Here is a 23,507-nt window from a genome sequence, read left to right on the forward strand (position 1 = left end):
TTCATGCGAATCAAGGGGAAGCGAATATAGTGCGAAGTGTGTTCAAAGGTGGTGCGAGTTTCATTCATCCAAGGGTGGTGCGCTTAGTTATCAAAGGGTGGTGCGAATCCAAACCAAAGGTGATGCGAAGTATATCATCAAGTATAGAGTGCGAATTACGTTGAAGACCAAGGGTGGTGCGAATTTGAAGACCACACCAAGTGCGAACTTGAGGGTACATTGAGGCGAATTTGCTAAGGACTTGGAGACCACACCAAGGCGAATTTGAAGATCCATTTGAGACCACGTCCAAGGCGATAATTGAAGATCACGTTCTCTCCGGAGGTGGCGAAGTCAATTTTGAGGAGATCATATTGAAGATTATTTTATACCTCAATTTTGCCTAGGCAAATTTTGTTTTTGCATTCTAGAGTTAGCTCTCTTTCGAGGTATGGCGATTTAATTGTTATTGCTTTATTCATTCATCGTCATATTTCAATTTTTTTGAATTTTTGATTCTTGAATTTCTCTTGGCTCAATCGTCGTATTTTAGGAAATGATGACTCTAGAGACTTATCATGAGGTTTCCTAAAATTTATCTCTCTTATTTACGTTATTTATTGCAAAATCTATTTCTTATAATGAAATGTTGTGTAGGTATGGCAACCCCAAAGGCGAGAGCATCCACTAGTCGCTCGGCTCTCATGAAAGAAGATCAGAAGACCGAAGAAGTGGAGACCAAGATCGTGTCTAAATGGAGCAACATTGGAGATACAAACTTGGGGAACTTTAGCACAAAGAAGTTCCGGGAGGTCCCTTACATCGGCAAGCCATCACCTGTCGCCCGGAGAATAATAGAGAGTGGCATCATTAAGGCGGCCGGTTTTCCTCCAGCCATTCAGTGCCACGAGTTGATGATCGAGTGTGCCCGTCACTACAATCCCCAGTCCAGGACAATTGTGTCCAATGAGGGAAGCACTTTGGCGTACCTTGCAGAGGAAGCCATAAGTGAAGCCTTCCATCTTCCAGAGCACAGGGACATGATATACAAGAGCATTGAAGGAGCCAGATCAGTGTACGATGATGATCCAGATGCTTGCCTAAGCATAATTAACAAGAACTGGCTACTTAAGAGTCGTCCCCGTCTGAGCAAAGTACCGAACACACCACACAGGATTGATTTCCAAGAGGAGTACAGAGATTTGATTACCATGCTCAACAGAGTTACAGGAGCACCTCATGCCTTCTATTTTGAGAAATGGATGTTTTACTTCATCCAGGTGATTGTTCAAGGAAAGGGTACAATACATTGGGCTAGGATAATTAGCCATTGCTTAGACGTACAGTTGAGAAGACTCAGGGCTACTAAGTCCTTCCACATGAGTTCATACGTCATCTATGCCTTAATCAGGAGCGTTGAGTACGCAGGACTACCTCACAGAGGAGTGATTGGAAGAGGACCCGGCGAGGTCAGAGTTTGTGAATCCTATACCTACTTGCATCATCCACCAGGGAAGAACTACAAGTTAATCAATGATACTTTCACGATGAACATCACAAGGACGTTGCAAGGAGGGATTCACAACAGATTATCTCAAGATGCCCAGGAATTCATCAAGAGGTACGGTGCTTGGTTCATTCAGTTTCCCAAGTTCACTTACATTAGAGTGTATGGATGTCCTTTACCTCCATACATGTTGCCGAGGTACCCAACAGACAGAATTGTGTTACTTGAAGTAACAAGGCAGTTGGCAGCATATGTGAAGGCATTCAGACACAGACATCAGAATGGAGTTCAGGTACCTATTATTTTGGGTAATTCAGTTGAGGTATGTCCTAATGTCTTAGCCATGGATGACGCAGAGAAGGAGTTAGCCTTGTATCCTTTTTCATCTTTTGCTTGGAGGAATAGTTTTGATCCACATGGACATTTAGAGGAGACGGTCGGTAGAAGATTTAGACATGAGTACCAAATTGAAGATTTTATGATGAATCTCCTAGACGATCTCGAAGTGAAACGAAAAATGCATTCTAGATTGCCTTTGGATTTCATCAGGAAATGTAAGATTTACAGAGTGGCCGACCAAGCTCAGGACAACGGCAGGCACATCCAATCTTCATATGATAGAGAAAGCAAAACAATAAGTTTGAATTGGAATGAGCCCGAGGCCGTGGATTTAGATGATTTGATGGCACCAGTCTTGTCTTGTACTCGCAGATGGGTAGACGTTCAGCATCAGAAGTTAAGAGAACAGGGCATAGCTATGTCTTTTACTTTGGAAGAAAAACCAGCTGAAGGTGGAGCCAGTGTTAGTGAAGGCAATCCTAATCCTAGGAATTCAGGTGAAGGTAACCTTCGATCTGCCAGTGAGGGCAATCTCCATTCGAGAGGTTCAAAAAGAAAGGAAAGATCGGAAAAGAAAGAGTCTTCCAAGAAAAAGCAAGGTGCTAACAAAGATCAAACACCAGGTACTTCTTCCAGACCAGAGGATAGAACAGTTCGAGTGGAAGAGTCCATGGAATCAATGGTACAGAATGATATACAGGAGGAAGGACAGGCACAGCATGTTTCATCCGATGGATCTCTCCAAGACTATGATTTAGATAATGATAATGAAGTAACATCTCCTCCCAGACAAGAAGAAATAGTACATAAAGAAATTCAAGTTCAAGAGACAAGATCAAATATCCCAGATTGGTTGAAGGAAAGATTGACTAAGGTGATCGTAATTGAGGACGAGGACAGTGCAATTGATTTAGAGAGCCTCGTGGGACGTTCACATATGACAACAGAGAAGAAGAAGGCTACAAAGATGTCCAAGATGATTCGAGATGAGACTGGATCTAGAAAACTGCAGATAGCTACACCGGCAGCAGACAAATATGAGGGTGAGATCCTAGCAGAAGACTATCATATACAGACTATTGAGTTAGGACCATCCACAGCAGAGCAGACTTTAGATGATGCCACCGACACATTTGAGGCATTGAAGGACAAGTTTAGAGAAGAAGTAGAAAAGAATAGAAAGCTTGAGAAAGAGGTCGGTGCATGGAGGACATATTTCAGTCACATCAATGAACCTTTGGGACGTCAGGATCCAGTTAGATCACCATTGCAGGCATTGCCCCTTCAATCAATCAATGAAGCAGAAAGATTCAGGAACCTGGTCCAGCGTGCATGTAGTTGGATGGATAGATCTCACACGGTGGCCATTGAGTTTGTTACAAGGATGTCGAAGATCACCCATCAGGCTATCCAAGTTCTTGAGATTATTCACAGATTGATGGCAACAGTAGCTGCATTTGCCCATACCAAGGACGTAGTCATCCCTGTCTTGAAAGTTATAAGACACACATCCAGAAGAATTTTACAACAAGAGAGGATCTTAGAAGGTGATTCTCACAGTTTGTTTCAGTGGTCAACCTTACTCCATATAAAGAGTGTTCTCTTCGAGGACATCAGTGTTAGATGTGGTCAAGTTGAGGAGGTGATCAATCCGATCCAGGACAGAGTATTTGAGGTACTTCGTACCATTCTTGGCAGAAGGATCGAGGTCGAGACGGATGTGGATTTACAAGAATTTGAGGATAGAATCAAGATCATCTTTCGCAAGGACGCAGATGTTACAGATGAGCAGTATGATCAGATGTATGCCACCATGCTCCTGATTGATAGAACAAAGGAACTTGAACCTACTTGGGACACGGCTCTTCTAGATGCATTTGATCAGGTTATCCACTTAGAAGAGAGTATCAAGAATCTTCCCGAGATTCCAAGCACAGAAATCGAAGGAATCGTGACAAAATTCATTGCATATGCTAAGAAAGAGAATTGGAAAGGGAATAAGATTCTAGATGAAAGGTTGTTACAGATGACATGACATCTTATTTCTCATTGGTTGATACCTCCTAGATTTTTGTGCCAAATTTAATATTTGGCTATGTATTTAATATTGTTCAGTAAAAAGGAGGTCATTTGTAACAAACCCTAATTAGGGTTTAGGTGTCATGATCTTGTCCATTGATTTACTTTCAATCTGGACCTTTCATTGTAACTGGGGATGCTATTTATACCCCCCATTTTTCATTTCATTTAATAATAGTTAATAGTGAATAAGTGTGAGAGATAATAGTTGATGTAATAGAGAGATTAGAGTTAGAAGCAATTTTTATTTTGTAGCAAGATTGAGTCTTGAAGAGAGAAATTCAAGCAATTGTTGTATATGATGACTTGGAAATCAATAAAATATTGAAGTTATGGTGTTTTGTTGCAAATTTCTTAAGTTATCTTCATGGTTGTTGGATGTACTTGAATCACGCTCAATCAAAGTAATTTGTTAATTTGAAAGACTAAGTGTGAGTTTTGATATTTGGTAGGATTCGCAATCCAAACCACTAGCTTCTTGCTGATTGTAGGAACGCCTTGCGTGGTCGACTGGAAAACATTTTGAGTCCTTAACCTTCAAGCATTTTCGTATCTAGGATATGTACCTTCGTAGTAGTGTCCTTGGTCTTTGATGCATTGAACACCATTATTACCTTAGAAGATCGCACTAATTTCAATTGAGTTGTTATCTTATGGCAAAATTGAAGTTGGTTGAGTCTTGCCAAATCTCATTCATGCTAAGTCGTTCATAGGGCTAGGCTAGATTAGACTTCCTTAAACCCTGTCCTTTTGCCATTTTTTGAAAGTTCCTTTTAGATTAGTAAAATCTTCGAGCCTTTGGAATCCGTAAGACGCCTTGGAGGAAACAGCAAATCACATCATACCACTAAAAAGCTTGTCCACACGTGGAGACCCCACTAAAAGAACCTTGGAGTCCATCTAACTGATCCTTTTTGCAGATCTTCAGCAGTTAGAGACTATTTTCTCAAGAGAGGATAAGATACCTATTGGTATTTTATTCTGTGTATGATTGTGTACAAAATACACGTCAACAGTTAGTAACCTAAGATCCTGCTTTCTAACATGGTATTAGAACAATTTAGGGTATGCTAATAGTTCCAAAGAACTTTCTTGATAATTTCAATGGTTGTTTTCACTACATTGATCTCTTCCTTTTCTCTTGTTTTCTATTTCTGACCCCTATAAGTTCTCGAGACCCAAAAGCATTATAGGATTTGCAGGTAAACAGATCTTCCGAGAAATTCCTAAACATGTTCTTGTGTGTAAGTCGTGCCATACATATTACACAGTCCAAATTTTAATGCATCCAACTGTGTGAAGCACAAGCTTAGTGCACACATCTATATTAAAAAGAAATAATTGTTGATTTGTAGTCTCATACTAGGTGTGGCAATGAAAGTGCCCTTGATAGAAGGTGGTAATTCATGTCCACAGTTTTTCTTTGATTACATCATTACTCCACATAGACAGTTTGTTTATTCTTGTTATAATTTGTTTTAGATTTGTTATTGTTTAATAGCATATTTAGGATATTATTTGTTATTTTGTTGAACCTGTAGATCACGGGGTTCATCATATTTCATTGTATGAATATGCATCTTGTAATGCAATAGGAATCAATCCGATCACTCTGCAATTGTCAATATGGTATCAGAGATTAAATCGTTTCTGGGCCGATCTGCAGTTTAAACTCCTCGCGATCATATTAGTGGTCTCGATCAAGGAATGGTTGATGAGCACGATATTATCAAATAGCGCAGCAGAAAGCATTCATAGGCATGTCTATTGACCGTTGAGATTGACACAATGGTGTGAGGGTCCTTCCACCTGCGATATTTAAAACCTTGCCTCTGCTGCGACTTTTGGAGATCGAAAACTGCAACAAATTGACAGAGTTGCCAGCCAAGTTGGGCAAGGAAGGAGCATTTCCAACTCGAGAAGAGGCCACAATTTGATCCTCAATAGTGGCGTCAATTATAGCACTTTACAATCGCGAGTTCTAGCATGCTTAGAGCCGACATAGATGATTGATGTCTTTAAAAGTTGGGTTTCTTTGTTGCAAGGAGGTTCTTGATGTATTTGATTGGCAACTTCTGTTTTGCCCGATCTCTATGGCATTTATAGGCTCGATTTGTGCCTCCATGCAGAATCCTTGAATGTGAAGGGTGTGGAGCGTTGAATCTGCAATGAGGAATTGCTCTTTTTCCTTGATAGACAACTTGCTTGGCCTTGTGCAAGGGAGTTTATTGGTCTGATTCAATATTATCAACTTCGTGTTTCTGCTTCCTTATCGTCGATATGTGGGCTTGCAGTGAGCTTGATGGATGATGTTGAGATACTAGCGATTTGCTGAAATAGAAATAGCAGGAGCCGATTCACCACTGTCATCACTAATAGCCAATGAACCAGTGATGGATATGGATTCAGCTTTAGCTGTGTACCCAAACAGTTTTGTGGCTCGTGACATTACATTTCAGAACATGGCTAGTCCAGCAGAAGAGGTGGGACTTGCACTTATGGTGGTCAAGGCGATGTAGTCCACTTGTCTCATAGTAGAGTACTTATTTTTTCATTTTTTATATTTGGATGGGATCTGTGTTTTTGTTTTTAATAGTTATATTATAAGTGTTACAATGTGTGAGTATACACTTCAAAGTTTCTTTTTTAAAATGTCCATTCTAGTCAGACAATAATACTCCAGGGGTATTTTATTTTTCATAAATTAATGGTTCGGGGGTGTTCATAATGAGATATACCAAGGAGAGACATATAATAAGTTGTTCTTTGAAACTTGTGTAATCTTCAATTCTTCAAAGGGGTGTTATTTTTCTTCCTTCTCTCAAAAAATGGCAGGCAGTTCTCCTAAATTTCTTCTTCCAAACTTTCAACTATTGCATGGAAATAACTATTCCGCATGGAAGACCAAACTCAAAACTCAATTGGAGTTTGAAGAATTTTGGGATGTGGTGAGTGGTACCACAACCAGAAATAAAACAGATGCTGATGTGCAGAAGAAATTTGATCAAGCCAATAGAAAGGTGAAATTGATCATTTTGTTCAGTGTGTCCGATGATGTCCAGCCCTTTATCTGCGACTCGTCCACAGCCAAAGACGCATGGGACAAGCTCAACACAGTGTATGAGGCGAAGAATCAAAATCAGATCCTGAATTTGCAGTCAGCTACACAACCTAAAGATGAGGAATGGAGAACAATTGGAATCCTTTCTCAAAATGATTGCAGAGTTGAAAGCTTCTTTACAAGAATTGGGAGAAAAGACTGAGATGCAGTTTTGGTGCCTATTGTTCTATAGGCACTACCGTCCAGATACAAGGTCTTTGTGACAACTTTGAATGTCACTGAGACGACCCCCACATTTGAGAAGCTAGTAAATCTACTCCAGAAAGACGAGTCCATCAGCCAAGAACATGATCAGGATGATCATGCCATGACCACACGCCATAAAGGCAAGAAGCCTATGAAGCAGTTCGATGGGCCTCCCAAATCTGGTAACTCATCCAAACTTTTGAAGGAGCATCCAATATGTGATAGAGTTGGATATGATATGAAAAATTGTTCGTACAACTCCTTCAACAAAGGATCATCGAACAAATCACATCAAAAGAAGCCATTTCGAAGCGGCAAACCACAATGGGAGCAAAAGAATAAGCGAAAACAACAAAGCAATGTTGCTGAAGCAGAAGATTCTCTTGATGAGGATTACATGCTGTCAGCTCACACTTCAGAAGATGGTTCACAATCAACCTCAATATGGCATGTGGACTCTAGTACTACAAAGCACATGACTGGACAGAAGGAGTGGTTTCTCACATTGAAACCCCATCATGGTACAGTCACTCTTGGAGATGATACCACCCATGAAATCAAAGGTATTGGTGGCATCTCTTTGAAGTTTGGCATTAATCGTTGCAAGATTACCAATGTTTTGTATGTGCCAAGACTTACCAAAAATCTCCTTTTTGTTTTTCATATTCTCTTGTCTTGTGAGTTAAGTACAATTTAGTAATTATTACAAGCTTTATATTGCACCCTTTATTAGAAGTAGTTTTGTAGATTTTTATACAAATCTTCATATTTAATTCATGGAAACATAAAATCTCTTGTCTACTGCAGAAATGTTGAATCACCTTGTGCCCTTGACTAAGAATAAAATGAGAGATGTTTATTTTAAGTTTGTTTGTATTGCTTACTTAAATCCCTAGTTTTTGGTTGGTAAAAAAAGTAGCTTTAGAATATACATACATGAGTTATTTTACATTTTCAGATACCGATGCTTAAAAGTAAAATCATCTATAAAGGAATCTTGTCCTAACTCCATTCCATACTTCTGACCTCATTTTTTGCAAGGGTAATTCATAGGCTTCAGAGTCCTAGAATGAGCTGGACAAATACAACCATGTATCTGTGTTCCATCTTTCATTTGATCAAGAATTAGATTATAACATATCAACTAAAAATGCCTATACAATAATACATATTAACTTTCCATATGCTAGGGCGACAACAGTAGAAATATGTACCAAGAAACCACATTGTTTGTAACTAGAAAAAATTAGACTCGAAAAGAAAATTTGACACAAGAAAGCCAATAACCAAGCATCAGGAGATATAACCAAAAATGCTACCTGCATGAAGATCTTGTAGTGTGCTAAGCCACTGCTCCTCCCAAAGAACAGTGATTGATCCAAGTTCCACAATCATTAGTTGTACATCCTGAACAAGCTTTGGATGAACTTTACCCTACATGCATAGTTAATTTTAAATTAAATTAACTCTCTCAAGGTATGAAATCTAAATTAAAAATTTGAAAATGAAGTTTCCAGCCCTTGAGTTTTGAGTGTTGGAAGAATTAAAGAATAAAGAAAACTACGCTATTGTAAAACATCACCAACGACAACCCCGGAAATTTGACCTACCAATAAGAGGTTGTAATTTCCAAGAAGAAAATAATGGCTGCAAGGCTACAGACTAAATCACAATTTATACAGTAAAACCAATATAGATAGATGTCCTTCATACAATGAAATAAAAAATGAAGCAAATTTTCTTCTAAAATGTCCTTCATACAATGGTATGAAACATTTATGCTTGTATTTCCAATAAGTAGCCTGATAATCATAAACCACAACATCAAAACAAAATTTAGCAATTTTATTTTAAATCTAAATGCACATCAAACAAATATTTAAACTGAGACGAGTTCAAAGCTAGTTAAGGTTGACATTAACAAAGACAATTCCAAGATCATGCTTCAGATCAAGGATAGAAGTGAGTGCATTGTCTTTATACTTTGATGGCTCCTAAAAACTGATTTGGTCTAAAGGACATTGAAATTCGTCATCGTCATCATCATATGGTTGGCTCTGTGACATGGATATGCACAAACTTTCTCAAGCATCTAGAATAATTAACAATTGTGTTGTAGAGGTGCTATAAATATAAAACATAAGAAATTTATCATACCAGACAATCTAATATACGCTGGAGCTCCTCTGATGGTTCACCCTCACAAGCATTAATATCAACAAGTGTAGGGTAGACTATAGCCCAGGGAGATAACTTAGCCAATGTCATCAATAAGTTTTCCAACTGTTTACGAACCTTTTTCTCAGGATGAGTACTCAACCGTGCAAATAGTTGGGGGATTATTTCCTAAAAAGTAAAATGGAAATTACAAAATCATTAGATGATTTGAAGAAAAGCAGATGCGTCAACAACATAAAGGTGACAAAAAAAAATCATCAGATACATTGAAATATACCTGCCATGGTACAGGGGACACTGTCATAAGACCTTGTTCTATTGCGTCTTCTAACTCAACTCCAAAATTCACAAGAATATGTAAGCCATACAAAGTTGCTTTGAGAATGTAGTCTTCCCTTACATGTTTTGAAAGTTCTAAATTACAGCTTTTCCGATTATGCTTTTCAATATGCATCCTATTTGATAGTGAAAGAAACTGTAAGAAGCCACGGGCTGCATGGCCAAACAGTGATACCCGTCGTCTCCTCAAAACCCACCAGATGTCCATCAAATCATTTATCAATGGCATGAAAACAGATGAATCTATCTCTTGATTGATTTTCAGCATTTCTCGATGAAGTTGAGAAAATAAAAGAGAAGATGCACTTTCTCCATCTGCATTTTCAACTCCTGCTGCCCCTGCAGCAGACTGCATGATATAAACAATGCGCTGTACCAATAGTTCTACAAAGTTTATGACTGAACTTTTCCTGTGTACTTCAGTGTCTGGCCAGTGTCGCATTTCCTCGCTAAGCGACATTGTTATCTCATTTTTCAAGAAGAATCTCATGATGATGGCTCGCACACTCATTACCTCTTCCTCAAGTAAAGAAGAGTCTGCAGAAGAAAGCTCCTGAACTAGAATCTGTGACAAATGGCATGACTTTAATACTGGGTGATCTCCAGAAAGTGATGCTTTGGCATGATCATAACACCACAAAGCATATGAAAGCCATGCCTTAGACATGTTTGGGCACAAAAGTGTGGATGTCTTTATAGAAGCACCCACAACCTCTTCAACAATCAATGTGTAACTGGTGACTGACATCAAGTTGGCTTCCCTTGAAGAGGATCCCTCCTCCACGTTTGATGTAAATTCACATGATTTGAACCAAAGGTTATCTAAATTCATCTTTGTAAGGAAGTTTGGCCAATGTATTTCTGAATAAGTTTGCTTTAACCAGGATGAGAGTTTCAGACAAGCCTTAGCTTTCATTGAGTTATCAAATGCAGAAACAACAGACGCTGGAGAAACTGGTATGTAAGAACGAACCAATGACCAAAGCTCTGATATGGATTCCTCTGAGTTCCCCTCTGCAAAAAGTAGTAGAATACGTTCATACTGTAAGCTTGACAAAATCCATTCACTAAATTTGCTATCATTACATTTTGAAACTCCATCCAACAACTGTCGATGCAACCGATGAGCCATTTTGAAATTGGTCTGTTTGCGAGCTAATCTAATCAGTTGTCGACAGAGATGTAAAGTTAACTTCGATTCTGGCAGCACAGTACGATAAACACGCAAGAGTTTCAACCACAAGAGACAATCTTGTTGCATCACATTCATTGGAACTTTAACTACTTGCTGTAAAGAACTAGACACTGAGGAAAAGTCCCCAAATTCATCCCGGCAAGCAACAAGCTTGCACCCAGCTTCAAAAGCATAAATACAATGAAATTGGGTAGCATATGCTACTGCTTCACGCATGCCATCAATTGACGAAACCAGCAAAGCTTCCTCCAGCATTGCCTTTGCCCTTTCTATTTCCATCTTTATCACATCTTCCTTGGAATCTCTATGAAGCATTGCCTGCAAGAGCATCTGTTCACTTCTTCGAATAGCCTGCCTTGGATCTACTGTAAGTTCACTACTACTCTGTGGTGTCAAGCCCAGGTATCCCCATGCATCTTGTACATCTCCCTCATCGAAGCTAGCTAGAGCATGGATTGCATTCATTTCATTGCCAGCTGTTGTTAATGCTCCAGAATAGGATTTTCCTGCATGCTTAGCACGCAGCAGTTGCAGTTCTTGCAGCCAGTGATCTAGAGACTTCCAATCTGCAAGAGCTACATAATTTTCAATTATACGTGCAATGACAAATTGAACTGCATCAGCTCCCATGGAACCAAGCGCATCTTCAGACTGGAGCAAATGTGTAAAATGAGCTGCAGCTTTTTCATATTGCCCCTTTGCTTGATGTACAAGCCCTGTCATCCATCCAAATAGTCCAGAGGTGTCCATGCTTTTCTGTCCAGGTGTACCATCATCTGTAGTAAGTGCACCAAATGTTGATGCTGCCCATGTCTGGAGACCCACTATGGCATCTGACTCATTAACTCTACAAAAGGCTAGTGATGCGTGGCGCAGGACTCGGAGCACATCATTTAACATTTTGGTTCTCAGTCCTTGTGAGTTATCCACCGTTTGGCTTCGTGCAATATCCTTTATTAGTGTTGTTGCAGCAGCATTTCTAAGATCTTGCAACCGTATTGCTGCATAATGAATTATACCAGAATTACATTGGATTGCCAAGCTAGCATTCATTAGTGCCTCACATATGCGAGCAAACCACTCCTCACAAACCTTTTTATTTCCACGAAAAAATATAACACTTTGGGAGGGTGCAGCTGGTAACACAGCTGAACCATCATATGCATTATAAATTTGTTTCTTCAAGGATTCCACAAATTCCAACAATAGCCTCATTGGTAATAAATGAACACTTGGGGAGCCTATGCCACTACTTGCTTCACGTCGCCCAGGATCAACTTGCAATAACTGGGCAACATCTAACAGCATTCGCTCCAATGCAGCAAATGTTTGAGTGGGTCGACCAAGATGAGTGCGAAGGCAAATGGTGATGCAGTGTCGAGCTGCTTCATGTATAGACCACCAGGCAGCAGCAAGATTGTTGGTGGAACATACTCTCTCAAGCATTTCACCATCTACATTACGGTCTATCCACAGGCCACCTACTTCAGAATTAGCTGAATCTTTATTTGATTTTGGAAGCCTGCTCTTTAAATTTCCACAATAGCTAAGAACAAGACGTTGGAGCCAACCAGAGGGAAAAACCTGCCACCGCTGGGAAATATAGTTCAAAACTGAGACAAGCTGCTGTGGTCGTGATGATTGTGAAAAGTGCTTGATTGCGAACACTTTCTTCCAGTGCCAGTATTTCTTTGTACCCATTTTGACACAAGCCATGCTTTTCTGGTAAGCAGTGTCCTCATCAATCTCAATACAACCTCCCAAATACATCGCAGAAATGACAACTAGTGAAAGAACTTTTCTAAAAGCAATTTGTAATGAGGAATCGGGGTCTCCAAGCTTTTCTAGGGCCACATCTGCAACTGCTGCTAAGTATACTGGATATATTAGTTTGGCTTGCAAAAGTTTCTCCAGCACTGATGCAACCCGAAATCTAACTTTCAACTCTCTGTCTGATGCTGCACTTAAAACTGCAAACAATATATTCCTGCTTAATCCAGTATGGCAACATGTTTGAAAATCTGCATTACCTTGATTGCAGAAACATTGAAAAGAATCATCATCACTGTTGATGGTCATCAAGCTCTCACAAAAGCTATTAATCCAGTCCAACGCTTCCAACTTGACAGAAAGACCAGATGAGATATTCAGAGCTTTGGCAATGCATGAGCCATAGACATTTATGTTATTGGATACTGCCATGCTTATTTCCTTCCTTCTCTGAGCTGATATCTGTGATCCTCCCTTATACTCAGAGGAAACCTCAAGCTTTTTAGCAAATGCCTCAATGATTGTATTTTTTCCACAAACAGTGAAATTAGAAAGCCTGTGTAAAGCCTGAATAAGTGCAAACTGGAGATCTGCATGACATGGAAATGGATTCCTGAAAGGATTCAGCTTTTCTAAGATAAAATAGCAAATTTCTTCTGCTTTTTTGAGCCTATAGTTGACTGCTGACATTGAATCAACAGGTCCTTTGCCTGTGTCCATCAAAGAATTAATTAAAACCATTAAATCAAACCTTATCAAGGCCGAAATTTCAAATTCTGAAAGAAACCTTCCAAACGAATAAACTGCAACTTGATCATAACTTCTCTCATTGGGTTCTTGTTGGACGCCAAGAATATCCTGGTTATCATTTCCTGGAGAGTGAGCATTCAAAAGCAAGCCTGTGAGCAATTCTAATTCTGATGTGATAGATAAAATAGCCTGTGACACTACATCATTGGACCCATGCTTTAGCAGAAAAATATAAGTAGCTGAAACCAACCCTGTTACAAGATGATTTGGATGCAAGCGTAAATATGCAAAAAATGAATCCACTTTAAGGACCATGTGAACTGATGATGATTCAAGAGCAAGTCTTTGTGAAGACATCAACTGAAGGTTGGTTTTTACCACTGCCTGAACTTTGCTGGATGAGAATACATTAGCACCAGAAACAACAGCACTCTTTGTTCCCAGACATTGGAGCAATACATCCATTGCAGCAGGGTAAAATTTTACAAACCGTTCCTTTAGTATATCAGCCAAAAGAATCAAGCACCTGGAAGATTCCTTCAGCCATCTAGCATCGCCAAAATTTTGGGCAACCATTAACAAGCACGTAAGCAGACGTGGAACCATTTCCTGAAGTGGCTCAATAATGTGTTCAAGCAAGTTCATTTCTAGCATGCCAGTTGCTGTGGCTTGTAAAACTATGACAAAGCAGGAAACAAGTGCAAGCAACCTTCGCAATTGTTGGGGAGTTCCAGGAGTAGCATCATGAGCCAGTACTTCCATATCTCCCAGAAACTTAGATAACAAGTTGGCCGAGAACTGCAAGTTGCCTGCCCAAAGCTTTTGAAACTGCAAAAATTTATCTGTAATTAAGCATCTATCTGTCTCAGAAAGATCTGGTACAAGGGCCCACCCAAGTAACAGATCTACAATATCTGCAAAATGAGACTGAAAATGACGTGTAAATTTCACTGAGAGAACTGTGAGCAAATTCAGAAGAGACCGAACAAGACTTAAGGAGGTTCTCTCATCTTCCAAAAGCTCTTTGCATGCTCTGATAACAGGTGAGGCATACCGCTCAATGCCATTTGCATCTCCTGCACTGAAAAACTCATGAAGCCCTGCCAGAGCCAACTCTACAGCAGCAGGATCAGCACTTCCTTCTCCAAGCTGAGGCAAAGCCCATCCAATGAATCTTTCAGCAGGACTCCCAGCCATGGCAGAAATTTATAGACCACTGGATGATGGTGGGCTAGAACTGAAAATTGCACATACATGAGCATATGCAATAACAGCTGCCTGTTTGACTGCATAGGACCTGCACAACCAGGAGCACAAGAAAATATTACTTTTTTGTTAAAACCAATTAAACAAGCAATATCATATATCAATGCCAGCTATCTTAGGACCTTAATGTAGACACGAGTACGATCCTCATTCAGTTTGTCCTCCCAGCTCTAGATCATCTTTTCCTGAACATTATCTCAAATTCTTAAATATTTTTTCCAATTTGGAATTTTTTTAGTTTTTCTGATCCTATCACCGCATGGTACACACAGATGCCCTATCACTGCACAATCTTACTGGTTATGGTAACCGAATTTGAACAATAACAATGCCAAAAATTTAGTACAGAGAAATGCAAAAAGCAAACTATTATAGACATGAAACCATATACTAGTACAGGAAAACATAGAGTAAACCAGATAAACATAACACAATATACAAACTTAGCATGAGAAGATTCCTATCAGAATGTCATGAACATAGAACATAAATTAGCCATGTGATGAGGGAATGACACTACTCTCATTCGGAACATATATAATGAGCAATGTCTCCATAATGCATGGGAATACAATATTAAACTAGCATACCCCTGCTTAGATAAATCTATGTAAAGGATGGAGAGAGATATCACTTTTTATTTTACTTTTTGATTTATTTTCACTAAAAAATCCTTTGATTTTAAACTTATGTTTCCAAAAATGAAAAATATAAAACTCAAAACAATAAAATAAAATAAAAAACTTGCCATACTCTCAATATTTTTTAGTAGTTGTTGATTTAAGTGGGGGCATGCTTTTGTTATAAATCTATAAAAAACTCAATACCATTGTTACTTTCTCACAAATTATTCAACAATTCAGTAAGAATCTGAGGAAAGGAAGTGCTAAAACTGAAGTGTTCTTGAAAAATGAGAATACTCACCCGGATACCATGTGAGCTTGCATACTCCAAACCACAAAAATGAAAATGTCAGGAATAGCAATGGTATAGTGTTAAAAATAGTTAGTTATAATCCAGGCATCTTTCCTTGGGAATGGAAGAATCGACACATGTTGCCACCCTGTACAGAATCTTACCTTGATTCGCTCATTGATTTTTCGGTGTTTTAAACAATTTAGTAGCTTAACTTTGAAGGCCATGTGGGGGTATTCAGGCATTTTTAGTGTAAAATATGATCTCAAAATTTCAGACAGAATGTTTCAAATGAAAGGACACGAGATTTCACACTGCTAAAACTTCTATATGATTATTGTAATATATATATTATTTTTATAATAAAACTAGCACTTGCACTTTAACGAGGTGCAATGGTTACAACGATAGGAAGATATATTTAGGGTAATATACATAGCAAAAATTGCAAGAAATGATTATTGTCTTTGTTAGGAGTAATTATTTAGAATGTAAGAAAATTATTAACTTAAGTGATAGATTATATTGAGTACATTTGTTGTTGATGGATATGTAGACTTGTTCATCTTATCTCTTGTCCTCTGAAATCTTAGGGTTAATGTTAGGGTTCATGATTAGAGTTAATGTTATTCACTTATTTATATACGCTATAAATCTTTCTTTCTTATTTGATTACAATCAAGTGCATGACACATGGTCATAAGTAGGGGAAGAACACCAATTACCATGCATGTTTCAATAACTATTCACTCCTTGCACACCCAACCCCCCAATTACTAACTTTAAAGAAACCAGGAAAAAATTTAAAGCCCATTAAAAAATTTCACATAAAGCAATAGCTACCCATTTTTTAGCATTTTTGGCCCATAATTTCACATGCGAAGACAACCAAAAAAAAACATTTTTAATCTATAAAAAACTCAAATTCACATTTTTTTTTTTTTTTAATTTATGTTCTCTCTAAAAATATTTTACCTTAAACTTCTGTTTCCAAAAGTCACACTTTCTAATTTTAAAACAAAATCCTAGGAATATTTGTTAGTTTTCAACTTTTTCATATTTTTATTTTTGGATTTCTATGTACTCGGGCTCTCACTTCCACCTCTACCTTGAGGAGTCAGTATATTTGTTACAAGGAAGAAATCGAGTTCCTTATGGAACAAGTCCTACTGTTGAGCAAGAAGCTTAAAAGCAGAAAGAATTGGAACCCTAGCCTTACTTTGGGTGCCTAGGTAAATAAAGATACTTCTTTTTACTGTCGGCCTTGTTATGGACAATTGATAATCTGAATTTATTCCTATCTGCAATCTGAGACGAAACCCTAGACTGCAACCTTATAAGGTAGGATGAAAATATTCCCTCAGCCTTCCTTCCATTTAACCTTACTTTGGGTGCCTAGGGAAATAAAGATACTTCTTTTTACTGTCGGCCTTGTTATGGACAATTGATAATCTGAATTTATTCCTATCTGCAATCTGAGACGAAACCTTAGACTGCAACCTTATAAGGTAGGATGAAAATATTCCCTCAGCCTTCCTTCCATTTAACCTAATTTCTTGGGCAGTTTGCAGGTCCAACTGTGTAATTTACTCACTTCCAGGACAGTGAACAAATTCACAGACAGCTCCAATCATTGGTCACCTACATTAGGAGGGTCTCCCTGAAAATTGGTTGCCAAGCAAATCAGCTCTCAGCACCTACACATCAGATCTTCATTAAACATCCTACGCTAGGGAAATCAGTTACCATACATCATTCAACAGAAGTTGGTTGTCTCACATTGGACTTGTGCCTGGGCAGTCATACCTGGAAGAAATCACTTGATTCATCTTCCTCCTCTAGCAACACACCCCTACCAAGCCAAATCTGCCTCACTCTCAGACATCTACAGCAAGGGACTGAGCACAGATTAATGCACACACACAGAAAAGGGCAGAAATCAGGTCTGAGTAAAGCCTGATCAGACTCAGGTTTGCAGCAAACAAGTCGGACAGTTTTCTCTCATCTGTTCACACCATAATAGGATAAGGATACTGGGGTAATCACCCAGCAACTCACCAGAACTGTAACAGGCATTGATCCTACCATGATCTGTGAGTGACTATCTGTTGACGTGCCTGAAATCGCATTGCTGCAAACTCCATACGGCCAACGCAGAATAGAATAGCCAACTGATCATCCTACTCTCTCTTGAGATAAGGAAGTCTCTAATGCTGTTTTCTAAGTTTGATCAAAGGAGACAACCTCAAGGTTTCTTTTGTCAGGTCTTGACTGCGGGATCTCTCAGTGGCTTGATGTGTTTTTGCTAGAAACACAAGGGGACTTACGATTTGCACCAAACTAGTCTGTTGTGATTCTCGAATTACGCAATAAAGAGCAAAAGGAAAGGGTTCAGGAAGCCTAAGGACGAGGATGATAATAGCTGATGCAGTGGGTAGACAGATTTCGATAAACCAGTTCTTGTTTCGCCAGAGATACCCTCACAACTAGACAAAAACGGTGCAAGCTCCAAGGGATGAAGGATTTTCAGACCGGAGACACCCGTTTTAGGCACCCAATTCTGGCGCAGCCTAAGACGAACACCTGCAGTTGAACTAAGCACAGTTTGGGTTTAGACTAACCATGCACGGTGACCTACAATCAGCAGACCCCCAATGGTATGAACCAGAAATGCATCAAATACCCCTCCACACTTCACCATTAAAATCCCTGTACTCTAAAATTAACCAGCTGAAAGAAACCATGCAAACAGACCAAAACAAAGACAACAAACACCATATTTCAATGTTCATATATTTGCTTCAACTGCCATTACAACAATTTCTGCAGCATCTCTGGGCTACTGCTAAGATCTAACCTATTCTAACCAACTATCTGACAAAAGTCTCCAACTATCTAACCCTTTACAAAAGAAAGGCCTCTTCCTTTTATAGATATTACAATTTTGAATCAGAGGCTAGGATGGACTGCATCCAAGGGTCCTGATCTGCCTTCCAGAAGCTGGCAGCTTTGACCCATGCCGAATTAATTCTCAGTTATCCAACTAGCAACTATCTCAACTACCTGCCACTATTTGGCTTCAATTCAGGTCTATCCAATCTTCTTGGTGGTTGGGAATAGTTATCCACAAAAATATCTTGCACGGGACCCATAGGCAGTTTACAATAAAGCAATTTCAGTTTTGAATCTGAATTTCTGGACTTAAATCCAGCTGTGTGCTTTTTCTTGAGAAGGCATAAACTTTGTGTTCTTTTACCTTTTGCCTTCAATTTCGCCGGTGGACTTTATCTTTGTTCAACGGCACGGTTCCCAATGCTCGGTTGTTCTCGCGCTCTTGCATCTTTTCTTTTTCCAATCTTCAGCGCCTGGCCTTGAATTGCGATCCTTCCTTGATTTGCGTTTGAGACCTTCTCCTAGTTCTTTGATGACGCCCTGCAATCAATCAACCAATTTCACTTCATTCAATTAATTTGAAAAATTAATTAATTAATTTAACAAATATTAAATTTAAGTACGACGTCTCGCTTGAGAAGCTCTTTGTGAGATGTATCTTGAAAATGCTTCTCCTTTCTCTTCGAATGTGAAATCTGATCCTTGGTCTTGATGTTTGGGCGATTTACTTCTGCGTGATTTTACCTTTGGAGTCTTGGGCGTTTTGAATGGGTTTATGGTGTTTTGAAAACTTCTTAAGCGCGATTCTGGAGGTTTGAAGAGCTTCTGCAAATTTTAAAGTCCCAACACTCATGCTTTTCTGGATTTCGGAGCATGGGGGGGGGTTTTATCAATTTCGAATTCCCTATATTGCTTCTTTGTGTTGCAGTTTCTGAAGTTTATGGCGAATTTCGGACCTTGGGGAGGTTTTGGCGATTTTGCAAATTTTAAACTCTTTATCTTAACTCTCCCGCAATACTCCCTTTTTAGCAATTTTCGGCACTCACAAGGAAATTGCGAACTTCGGATGTTTCGTGTTTTTTGCCAATTTCAACAAGTTTTTTATTTTGCCCTTAGGGTCCAAAATTTGGCCCTCTGGGCAATTTCACGATTTTAAAAATAAATTCAAACCTTTCCACGCTTTTGGTAAATCAAGGCATTTTCAGACTTTTCAACGTTTTTGTGAACTTAAAGTGCTTTCGGAGTTTTTAATGCCTTTGGATTTTCGGAGCTTTAAACATGTTTGCAAATTCATTTAAAAAATTCAGACCCTAGGCCCATGTTTGGAACTTCGCGACTTTTAACCTTCTGGCAAATTTTGGAGCGCTTGGGGTTTTCGTTCAAGCTGAAGGGTAATTTTCGAACCCTTGAACACTTCTTGCAACTTAAAGAAAACTTCGGACCAAATGGGAAACATCAAATTTTGAAATTTGTCCCAAGGTCCGAAATTCAGCCCCCTGGGCAATTTTAGCAACTTTTAACTTAGTGAAATTTTAACCCTTTTTGGCCTCTGGGTCCGAAATTCGGCCCATAAGGCAATTTAGAAAACTTACGTAAAACATCGGACCTCAGGCCAGTTTTCGCCAGATTTTACAAATTTAGATATTTGGAGGCATCGAACTCCCAAGGCATTCAGGCAAGTTTCGCGGCTTCAACATTTTGGTCAGGGAGCTTGACCCTTCATCATCAGGTGAAAATCATCCTTCATTCAAATCCTATGAACATTCGCGGGGATAAACCTTATGCAATCCGCCTCGTAGCTCTTGTGCGAAGAAACGGTGACTTTGGTCTTCATGCGACCTTTAGGCGCACTGCTCTTGCTTGGCGGGCTTCGCCAATTACTACTACCTTATGCCTGCCCAAGGCAATTTTTAAAACTTCGAACAAACTCTCGGCACTCACGCACGAGGGCTAGACTATCCGGGAGGATTCATCGGCTCATTTCTCTGACATCATCACTTTACGGATCAGTCGCGGACTCACTCGAAAAGACGCGAGACACTCTGCGCGAAACTCAGCAGGGCAAAGACGAAAAGCTCAAAACAGGAAGGGGGACTCTGTCGGCGACAGGGAGCGTGTGCAACGCACAACACTATCGAACTACATTTGATCCATGGGACATGTCTGATACCTTCTTGTAATAATGTCAGTCTCATTATGCACAACTACTCCATCTGGGGTAATCACCCAGCAACTCACCATAACTGTAACAGGCATTGATCCTACCATGAACTGAGTGACTATCGAACTGCATTTGATCCATGGGACATGTCTGATACCTTCTTGTAATAAAGTCGGTCTCATTATACATAACTGCTCCATAATATCAGAACCAACTGTTCTAATCTATTAGTGCCTATTTTTCTTCTTTTAATACTGCTTGTTTGTTGAATTAATTGTGTGATCGGCCATTAACCTAAATCAGTTAGATCAAAATTTTTGGTTGAGAAACCCTAGGGTTATTACAAGTACATGAGTTTGTACAGAAAAGGAGTTAACTTATGTGGCCATGCATAGAATTATGTGTGGAGCGGGCTAAAAAAGTACTCAGTGGGAAATCCAGAAAAGGGGGGATTATGTGGTATTTATTCTTTGGTATTGTACTGCTGATTTATTTGGTACATTATATTTTTTTGTTATTACTGGGTTAGAACTGTAATTTGATTGCAAGTAATTTTCTGTCTATCAGGATAAAATCTTTAATAAACCAGTATCGATCACCTTGACACTTTTGGGACTTGGCAATTTACTCTTGAAAAGAGAATGAAAACCAGGATAAGGGCCCTCCTTCACCAGACATGTGACTTTGTTAATGGAATAAAATGTCAAGAAGACTTATGAGCTTAACTTAAAAATAAAAAAAATCTTAAACCATACCCTATTTTGAAGATGGTAAAAGCCTTGGAATAAGAAGACTATGCATTATGGCATGTACACAAAATTCTCTCAAAAAGGGAAGTCTATTGCCAACATTCCAAACAGCCTCCACTCCCCCCTTTAACAGGTTGAACCTATATTCCTTGTTGATGAGAATATGGTGATCAGCATGAGTAGACAATAAAAAACCACAAAAGAGGATTAGAAAGGAACAAAATGGATAATGAGACAATGGAGGAACATAGTGAAAGACTGAAACTCCAAATGTATCACAAACTCTAGGAGGAGTTTTTCAAATTTGTTGGTAGCACCTTGACTCCAAGTGCCAATGACCACCCCAAAACATAAAGAAAGATAGCGATGGTTGACAAATATCTAAGAACAATGTTTGCGAAATTGTTTCAACTAGCAACCCTCAAGGTCAAATTGATATCATGTCATAAAATAGCATAAGATACATATCAAACTACATTAAATTATCACCTGTAAGACCTTCACACCTATGAAACTCCATCATTGGCTCCTTGATCAATTAAAGATTCCCAAAATGCCAATGTTTCAGTTTACTTTAGTAACTAGAAATCTAATATGTATTGAAATGGTTAAAGGAGAGCCTCCAATTAACACTAAAGGTGATGAAATCGTATCAGGAAAAACACTCAAGTGGGTGGCCATTTGAGGTAAGTCATCTAGTTTTCTGGAGATTACTGGTTTATGAAACTTAAAAAACACTTTGAAAGGGAAAGTAGCTTTGAAACTTAGGCCTACATACTACAAGTCTTACAATATTAAACTACCAATAGTAATAAATCCGATTGCATATATTCAAGGGTTTTCATCAAGAACCTGGGTGCATAATGCCCTGCTATCTAATGTTTGACGAATATGCCCCAACATACAGTGCAAATTCCAAAAATCTAACCACCCAAGATGATGAAGAATATATAGTTATGGTTAGAGTTATCTCATCCAAGGGAAGGATTTGCCCTTAAGACATGCCATGTGCAAACGCACAAACATGTCACAATATCAGCCACTTGTATTGCTTTGCAGGAAAAAAAATCAAGTATGGAATAGTTTTGTCAAGATGTCCAGACCATACAAATCAAATTAATATTTCTGGCTAAGAAAAAATATGCCGTGCACAAAATCATATAAATTAGAGAAACCCAATTTGGTGACAAAAACAATAGCAAAGCATTTAGGAGTTAAAAGTTGTATGGCAACCTCAAAATAAGAGAGAACGAAATTGAATTTGTTTGAATCATGTTTGTCACATAATATACATATATATTATATATACATTCTAAACACACAGGAGAATGAAAAACAGTAAAAATAAACTTTAAACTGACCTTTAACACTTATAGTAGAATATGTTTTTGAAGCAGGGATTACAAGGACACATACTTATTCCGAAGTCCCTCATTCCCATCCACACCTCTATCCCTGGAACATGGGGGCAATAGGGGCCATCCCCTGGCTGTCCCCTGTTCTTGTAATGCCCCTACCAGTTTTTTCAATAAACTTGCTAATGATGTCGACAGGCATTTCATGAAACAGTTGATGGCTAACTGAGATTTGTGTGTATTTCAAAAATGCTTGAAAAGCATTTACAAAATGCATAGGAATTTTATAGGAAATATGAGCAGAGATAGAGAAGCCTGAATAACTAAAAACAATATAGTACGTGCTCCATTCAAATACAAATTACATATTTATAGGTTTTCCATATCCTATTTTATAAAGAACAACCCAAACAAATTTCCTATTAATATTGAGTTGTTTTTTACAACTCAATACATACCACTATTCTAATAACCTACTTAACAGACCATGCGACATAATAAAATTAAGTTGATTCTCCACAACTTAATATTATAACACTTATCAACATAAACTATAATTTCTAACACCTATGTGAACACTAATTCCCAACAAATTTACTGTTCACTTACAAATTGGAAAAGTAAATGATATTATTCCTTTGCAGTGATTAAACATATTAGAATAATATTAATTTTTTAAAAGATAAGGCTCATAGTTGTAATAAAGCCACCTTAGTGGCAAAATAA

At 38.6% G+C, this 23,507-nt stretch overlaps 1 protein-coding gene across 2 annotated transcripts in view; it reads right to left on the reverse strand.

Moving 5' to 3' along the window:
• Positions 1-23,507, reverse strand: part of LOC131052623 (uncharacterized) — a 124,182-nt gene that overhangs the window by 80,100 nt on the left and 20,575 nt on the right. The window contains exons 2-5 of one of the 2 annotated variants that reach the window (XM_059212039.1): positions 14,832-14,894; positions 9,667-14,740; positions 9,369-9,557; positions 8,531-8,645 (exon numbers count right to left, since the gene is read on the reverse strand). In XM_059212039.1, coding sequence (XP_059068022.1) covers positions 8,531-8,645; positions 9,369-9,557; positions 9,667-14,640 — 5,278 coding nt within the window. In that variant the 5' untranslated portion in view covers positions 14,641-14,740; positions 14,832-14,894. The remainder of the gene's footprint in view (positions 1-8,530; positions 8,646-9,368; positions 9,558-9,666; positions 14,741-14,831; positions 14,895-23,507) is intronic. The other variant, XM_059212038.1, reaches the window with a different exon arrangement.

The sequence above is a fragment of the Cryptomeria japonica genome, chromosome 10, assembly GCF_030272615.1.
Source record: "Cryptomeria japonica chromosome 10, Sugi_1.0, whole genome shotgun sequence".
Lineage (NCBI taxonomy): Eukaryota > Viridiplantae > Streptophyta > Pinopsida > Cupressales > Cupressaceae > Cryptomeria > Cryptomeria japonica.